Source organism: Nicotiana tabacum, chromosome 10 (assembly GCF_000715075.1).
Source record: "Nicotiana tabacum cultivar K326 chromosome 10, ASM71507v2, whole genome shotgun sequence".
NCBI lineage: Eukaryota > Viridiplantae > Streptophyta > Magnoliopsida > Solanales > Solanaceae > Nicotiana > Nicotiana tabacum.
Genome location: NC_134089.1, coordinates 21,100,050 through 21,108,077, shown reverse-complemented (window position 1 = coordinate 21,108,077; position 8,028 = coordinate 21,100,050). Strand labels below are relative to the sequence as shown.

Here is an 8,028-nt window from a genome sequence, read left to right as displayed (position 1 = left end):
TTCTCTAAGATTGATTTACGTTCAGGGTATCATCAGGTGAGGGTTAGGGAGAAAGATATTCCAAAGATGGCCTTCCGGACAAGATATGGGCACTTTGAGTTCTTGGTGATGTCGTTCGGGCTAACAAATGCCCCAGCAGTTTTTATGGATCTCATGAATACTATATTCAGGCCCTATCTTGATGTGTTCGTGATTGTATTCATTGATGACATTCTAGTGTATTCTCGTTCGGAGGCGGAACATGCGGGCCACTTGCGGATAGTATTACAGACGCTTCAGGATCGTAAGTTATATGCTAAGCTCTCCAAATGTGAATTCTGGCTGAACTCAGTAGCATTCCTTGGCCATGTGATATCTGATGAGGGTATTAGTGTCGACACTCAGAAGATCGATGCAGTAAAGAATTGGACGAGACCTACAACACCATCAGAAGTCCGCAGCTTCCTAGGGCTAGCAGGATATTATAGGCGGTTTGTAGAAGGATTTTCCTCTATATCATCACCATTGACTAAGTTAACACAAAAGGCTACCAAATTCCAGTGGTCTGACACTTGTGAACGTAGTTTTCAGGAGCTGAAGAATCGATTGACATTTGCACCAGTGCTCACTCTTCCTGAAGGAACAGAAGGTTATGTGGTATATTGTGATGCCTCAGGTATAGGTTTGGGGTGCGTATTAATGCAGCGTGGGAATGTGATTGCTTATGCATCAAGACAATTGAAGAAGCATGAAAAGAATTATCCAACCCATGATTTGGAATTGGCTGCAGTAATATATGCTTTGAAGATATGGCGGCACTACTTATACGGCGTCCATGTTGACATCTACATAGATCACAAGAGTTTACAATACATCTTCAAGCATATCCAAGTGATTTTCTGCTTCATGAAAATAAAGTCACTCAATTATGTTTATATACTCCATCAGAAAAGGGTCATATTTTGCCGCAAACAGAATCTTCCAATCTTTTAAAATCTTTTTCTTTTCACTTGCCAAACAAAGAAAGCGATACTGGAAAGAAACACAGGCTGAATCCAAGTTCTCATAAGATGAACAATGAAATGGACAGAAGACCAGATTCAACACAGATGTGTATATAATGTCTTAGAAATCACGGCAAGAATTGAGGAACAAACCAAAGTAAAGTTGAACAATAACATGCATACAAGGCACTATTGCAGGTTTTATCTTCCAGTATGAGCTTAGGAAAAGAAAATGTAACAAAACAACTTCCACAATTGCCTTCTGAACAACTATTTCTCCTTCAGAAAATAGCCACATGCTGCAGGTATGATACACATGAGTAAGACAAGAATCATGAGCTAATACCCAGCAAAAGCAAGAGACTTTAAAAAGAGTGTTTGATCTCCAGATTAAATTCCAAGACCTTTAGGAAAAAAATCAAAAACATGCTTTTTCTCTACTAAAAATTTTGTAATAAGATCGTACAGTAAATCTGCCATTTTCGTTGATCTATTTACATCCTGTCCTCCTCTGTTAACTTAAATCCCTGATGCACATCCTTTAGCAGGTCATACAGCCTATCTGTTTCCGGTAAAAACAGTCTCTTCTTATTCTCAAACCAACCATTTCTGTTATGACTTGAGTTTTTGTGGTTTCACTTTTATTTGACATACTGAGTAAATCAGGATATCTAACTTCAAGTGGAGAATGACCTATCCAGGAATCATGCCAAAACTCACTATCCATCCTCCCATCTCCAACTTTAATAACATCTGTCACTGAACTCTAACAAATTTTCAGACTCCTGCACCATGAGGTCTACTCACAACTGTTGTACTCCACCAATCCTTTTCTCTGTACTTCTTCTGAATTACCCTTTTCCATAATCTATTTTCCACTGAAGAATATCTCCGTAGCCACTTTGTAAGAAGGCTCTCATTATGTATTTTAAGTCTCTTAACCCCCTTCAGCCAAAACCTCCTCCCAGAATCTGTATGTGATAGTTAGGAAAGGAAACAGAACGAACCATTTCCCAAAAGGTTCATTGCTTGTAAGCACAAAACAATAACATAATCCCTTATCCTAACAGATGTCATTACTTTTTTTAATAGGTAAACAGATGTCGGTTCTACTGACTGCACTGTTCATAAAAACAAAAACAATGCATTGTAAAAGCCCTTGCAAGAATTTTCAGAACTATACCTTAATCCCAAGCTAGCTGGGGTCGGCTACAAGCATATTCAGGAAAAAGGTAGAAAACATTATTACATGTGCCACTACAATAAGAAACCCAGCTGCACATTTTTTAAGTATTCATTAAGTGCAATTTTGAGCCAGCCAAACCAAATTCTTAATTGTTATGACCAGATTTTCAAGTAACAAAAATTCTATCAATCACAGCATCCAGTGGATGCTATATATTAAAAAGTCTTGTAAACTCCTACAAAAACCTTAACTGGCAAATGAAGTCAAAAAAAGTTGATTTGCATCATTTAGATCACAAGGACTGTTCCAACAAAACAATTTAAACATTATGGAAGGAATGCCAAGTGAAACTCCCCTCAAAGGATCTCTGGGTCCTTTCCTTACATAACGTCCAAAAAGATAGTTTTAGACAGGAATCAATCTTGTACCACCGTCTAATTATATCACTTCGTATGCCCTTCAACCAATGAACCCAATTATTCTTTTTTTAATGAACAGGTACTTAAGCAGCTTTCAACTTCACTTAATTTGGGCAACGCCATAAATATGTATAGGATAGGTCAAAATACTTGGCCTGTATTTATTATAACCAATGCATATGGCAGCACTACCTTATTAGGCCCGCAGGAAGAACATAGTCAAGACCTCACTCGATGTTGGCTTGGTTAAAGGTCAAGCGAGCTATGATGAGACATAACCAAGGCTTGTCAGAGGAGCAAACCTTGCAAATGCTAAACTTATGTATAAGTCAATACCATTCGAATATGTCACAGCTGCTTGAGATCCTACTAAAAAAAATCATCAGATCATCCAGAAAGCCAATCTCAAATAAGCATATGCAATGCAATAATCAGTCATTGATGCGTCAAAGTATCTGGGAAATAGCTAAACATTAAAACAAACAATCTAACTGGATGTTAGGCAGTACATAATATTCAACCAATATCTCATTCATATGACGATTCTCCCTGGAAAAGGGCCCGTTTGACCAATCATGAGTGTGACAAAGTACATGTTAATTGTTAAATGAAGTAAATCAGCACAGAAGTAGCACTTAATTGAATAAGCGCCTAAAGGAAAAATGACTCTAATGGAAACGCACACTAGGAAATAAATGTTGCATGAGACAGGCTTTCAAAGAGGTTACAACCATGGATCTCAACTTCAACATAGCAAAGAGTTCCAGCACTTGAGCCGAGTAGTGGTAAAAACAAAATTGAACCAAGCCTGACTAGTTCATGAACCAACCAACCTCAGATAGCTGGCACTGTTCAACAAAATGAGTAAAATGCCTAAGTTTTGATACTTCTCTTCTTTACATAAAATAAGTATGCCCAGAAAGCACCTGCATTAAACTAGGCATAAGCAATAAAGTAATTTCAATACATGTGGTTCAGGCCCAGGCAAGAATGTATTGCAAATACGGTCCTAGAAAATGAAGACTTCACAAGTCTTCACAGTGTAATGTTATGTCAACACCCAGTCACTCCAACCCTATTAAAGAGTCCAGGAAGCATATACCATTTTCACAGAAGACACATACAGAACAAAATAAAATAAGTATGCCCAGAAAGCACCTGTATCAAACTGGGAATAAACGATAAAGCAAATTGTAGCTCAGGCAAGAATCTATTGCATATAGGGTCTCAGAAATAAAGTCTTCAAATATTCCAGTGGACTCAACTATGGGAAGGAACAATCAGAAAGAAACAGAAGTTGGTATGAACTATACAAATAAATTTGAGGACTACTAGATATACGCAAACTTAGTAGACAATTATACTGGTCATCTGATTACATGTCACAGCATTCTAATACTGTACCTAAGGATTGCTATAAGCATAATACTTTTCGATCTTTCACACAATAGCTACGTAAACCAAGATCCAACAACAGCTGACAGAAAATTGGCAAAGAGAAAAGAAGATAAGAAACATAGAAGATAGAGAGAGACTGGATGAAAAGCGAGATAGTTTCAACCACAATTCTCTCCTTTCATCAAGAAAAAATTTGCACAAATGTACACAAACATGCAACTTCTAGACGTAAAAGATAAGTCAAACTAATCCTCCAGAGACAGAGATGCAATCAATTCTAAATTTCAGAAATAAGCAATATTACCTCTGGCTCACTTCCATCTGAATTGAAGATCCTCATGGTATAATCAGTGCCATTGACACCCGGCATTGCAAATATCACGCCATCAGCACCAATCCCGAAGTTTCTGTCACATAGTTTCACAGCTTGATCAGGACTGACCTTAGGTTCTGTTGTATCTCTATTGTCAACCTGCTCAAACAATCATGGATAAGATGAGCATCTAATCAAACACCCAAAATAAAAGATTAAAGACCAAAGAATTAAGCAAATCATGATTATTTTCCTCTGAGTTCATGCTTCTACACGTACTTCTCCAAACACTAAAACATCACAGTCATGGACAGCTAGTCATGATTCACAAACATAGGATTATTTTCTTAAAAGTGTAAGTATCACAAGCATAGGATTTTCTCTCCAAATCTTAAAATGTGAGCTCATTCAAATAAGAAAACATACTTTCAGCATTTTTAAAATGTCCACTGTTATTTATATAAAGCCACATTTATTGAGGCAATAATCTAGTAAAAAGACTCAAAATTTTGAGTCCCAAACCAAAATACAGGATTTAAAAATCCCAAAATCGTGACAGAGGAAGGACGATACTTCAAAAATGTGAAACATTATAACTCTGCATCACAAAATAGATGCAGTTGACCAAGATAACGGGAAACAACTGCGGCATGTCTTTTACTTTGACAGCACATATCCAAATTCCTCGGAAAAATAGAAAAAATAATATTCAAATATTGAGCAGTGCATTATTACTAATATGAAGTCGTTGCCGAGGCCGTGATACTTGACGAAGTGAAGAATTCCGCTTTCTTTACGATCAAGGAAAGAATCTGGAGAGCCTTTCTCCGGAGCTTCGATTCTCATTGAAGATGTCGCACAAATGCGGAAACTAGGGCACTGTGTTCCGCTACCGGCGGCGAATTTGAGATTTTTTGGTTGTGGAGTTAGCGGAGAGGAAAATCGAACGAAATTAGCGGAAGTAGAAGAAAGAGAACGACGGGTTGGAGCTGTAAGAGGCAGTGTAATGGCGGCGGCTATCGCCATTGGAGGAGTTGGTCAGTGAGGAGCTACAAGGAGAGTCAAAAATGACTTCTGTGGGAACTTTCAGGGTTTCTTTTTCTCTTTAAAAAATTCCTGGGACTGCAATTGTAATTCACACGTGGAAGTGCACGAATAGCCTTTTTTAGTGACCTTTTTAAAGAATAGTCAAAATTTACAAAGTTTTTAAAATTTAACCATTTAAAATCGGGTCTAAAGTTAATTTCTGTTAAAGCCTATGAAATTTGAGGGGAAGTGCACGGTTAGCCACTAATAACACATGTATTTACTCTTAAGTTATTGTTTAAAATATCTTTAGTCTTTAGCCACTGCTTTATTAAACTTTAATTGCCTGGACGAAAATACTCTTCTGCTCATGTCCTTAACTTTTGAACTTAGAACTCTAAGTTCAGGACTTCAGGACTACATGTCCTTAACTTTTGAACTTGGAACTCTAAGTTCAGGACTTCAGGACTATATGTCCTTAACTTTTGAACTTAACTTCAGGATTTCAGGACTACATGTCATTAACTTTTGAACTTGGAACTCAAACTTAAAGACTAAACGTCCTTAGCTTTTGAACTTGTAAGTCAAAGTTAAGAACCTATTGCCCTTAACTTTTGATCTTGTAACTGTAAGTTAAGGACTGCATGTCCTTAACTTTTGAACTTGTTAGTCTAAGTTCAGGACCAAATGTCCTTAAGTTTTGAACTTGTAAGTCTAAGTTCAGGACCAAATGTCCTTAACTTTTGAACTTGGAATTCAAAGTTAAGGACTAAGTGTCCTTAACTTTTGGAACTTGTAAGTCAAAGTTCAGGACCAAATGTCCTTAATTTTTAAACTTGGAACTCAAAGTTAAGGACCAAGTGTCCTTAACTTTTGAACTTGAAACTTGAAATTCGGGACCAAGTGTCCTTAACTTTTTAACTTGTAACTCAAAGTTAAGGACCAAGTGTCCTTAACTTTTGAACTTGGAATTCAAAGTTAAGGACCTATTATCCTTAACTTTTGAACTTGGAACTCAAACTTCAGGATCTACTGTCCTTAACTTTTGAACTTGTAACTGTAAGTTGAGGACCTATAGTCCTTAACTTTTGAGCTTGTTAGTCTAAGTTCAGGACCAAGTGTCCTTAACTTTTGAACTTGTAACTCTAAGTTAAGGATTGTCTGTCCTTAATTTCTATGCATGTAACTCTAAGTTAAGGACCAAATATCCTTAATTTTAGAACTTCCAACTCTAAGTTCAGGACCCACATAAATAAAAAGAGAATTTGATTCATTGAAATATGAAAACTCAATTGATATTCTGGCAACTGATCTTCTACTTCCAAAAAACAGCCTAATACCGTTAATTCACTCCACAAACTGTATTCAAAATCTCTTTCAACAAATACCCCATTTGCACTAATTTTTGTTTGTGAATATCTCAAACAGAGAAAAGAGAAACACTTGTTTGTGTTTTTCTTTTCCTTTTCTTGTATTTTTCAGCTAAAAATTCCAGATTAAATGAACTAACTTCCTCTTCAAGAGCCACGCCCAGCTTGTTTAGTTCTTAATCAAGAAATCAGAGCCCATGTATTCGATGCAGAGTGAGAAGCGAGGGTTTGAGAAGAAAATCAATGGGAGAAAGGGTAAAAATGTCTTTTTATATTAATTTTAATAGAGTAGTGGCTATTTTTATTCATTAGAATTGCTGGATAAAAAATAAATACCACCTTAAATAGTGGCTACCCATGCCATTTTTACGAAATTTGAATGCAGTTCAACAAAAAAATCATAGAGTGGATCATTGACGGGACAAAAAATTGTGAGTTTGTTTAAACCAAGTGAAGAAACAAAGACCAATTGTTAGTTTGTGAATTGTGACACACCCAATAATTCCCTTAAATTTGTTGGATTTTTATGAATTCTCTGTATCTGTTCCATTCCATTCTACTCGATTATCTTTTACATATATGCGAGTATGTATAAGAGCCCGAAGTTCAATTTGTAGACTCCTCAGCCAAGCCCCAAATGCTCGAGAACATTTGCACAACCTTGGAGTTCCAACCATTGAGCCTAGCATTCTTATTTCTCAATGTGGAAAAAGTGCAGATTCCATGTTCGATGAATTGCCTAAATGTGATGTAGTATCTGCTACAGCTTTGGTTAGCCGTTTTACTAGACTGAATCATCACAAGAAAGCAATAACAATCTTCTCAAGAATGTTTGAGTATGATGTTAGACCAAATGAGTTCACTTTAGGCACTGTAACTCACTCTTCTGTTGTTCTTAAAGACCTTAATTCAGGAAAGCAATTTCATGTCATTTCAATAAACTTGGCCTTCAGTCAAATGTTTACGTGGGTAGTGCACTTTTGGATCTTTATGTAAAGCTAAGCAGCATTGAGGAAGCTCAACTTGTTTTTGAGGATACCCATGTGCCAAATGTGGTTTCTTACACAACTTTAGTATGTGGGTATCTCAAAGAAGAGAAGTTTGATGAAGCTATGGAAATCTTTCGGATAATCCTTGAGAGAAATGTTGTGATTAGAGGGTATAGTCAGAAAGGACGTAACGAGGATGTTGTTAATCTTTTTGTTGAGATGTTGAGACAACGTGTTGTACCTGATCAATCGACGTAAAAAAAGAATATACTATTCTGTATTTCCAAATAATCTAATTTTAAGCTTTTTATTTTACTCATTTTATATTTAATTAATGAATTTTT

At 36.4% G+C, this 8,028-nt stretch overlaps 1 protein-coding gene across 8 annotated transcripts; it reads right to left on the bottom strand.

Annotated features, from left to right (window-relative positions):
- Window positions 1–1,078: 1,078 nt before the first annotated feature.
- LOC107772556 (diaminopimelate epimerase, chloroplastic) lies at window positions 1,079–5,393 on the bottom strand. Of its 8 annotated transcripts, XR_012695388.1 has the most exons (4): window positions 5,035–5,392; window positions 4,291–4,458; window positions 2,781–2,954; window positions 1,079–1,282 (listed from the first exon to the last, which is right to left on the bottom strand). XR_012695388.1 is itself a non-coding variant. In XM_075222689.1 (3 exons), exons 1-3 carry the CDS (start codon window positions 5,323–5,325, stop codon window positions 1,265–1,267), a joined length of 477 nt encoding a protein of 158 aa, XP_075078790.1. In that variant the 5' UTR covers window positions 5,326–5,392; the 3' UTR covers window positions 1,079–1,264. The 8 variants fall into 8 exon arrangements, 7 of the variants coding, with proteins under 7 accessions (XP_075078790.1, XP_075078791.1, XP_075078789.1 ...); XM_075222689.1 differs by lacking the exon at window positions 2,781–2,954; XM_075222690.1 differs by lacking the exon at window positions 1,079–1,282 and having other exon boundaries at window positions 2,717–2,957.
- Between the last annotated feature and the right edge of the window lie 2,635 nt (window positions 5,394–8,028).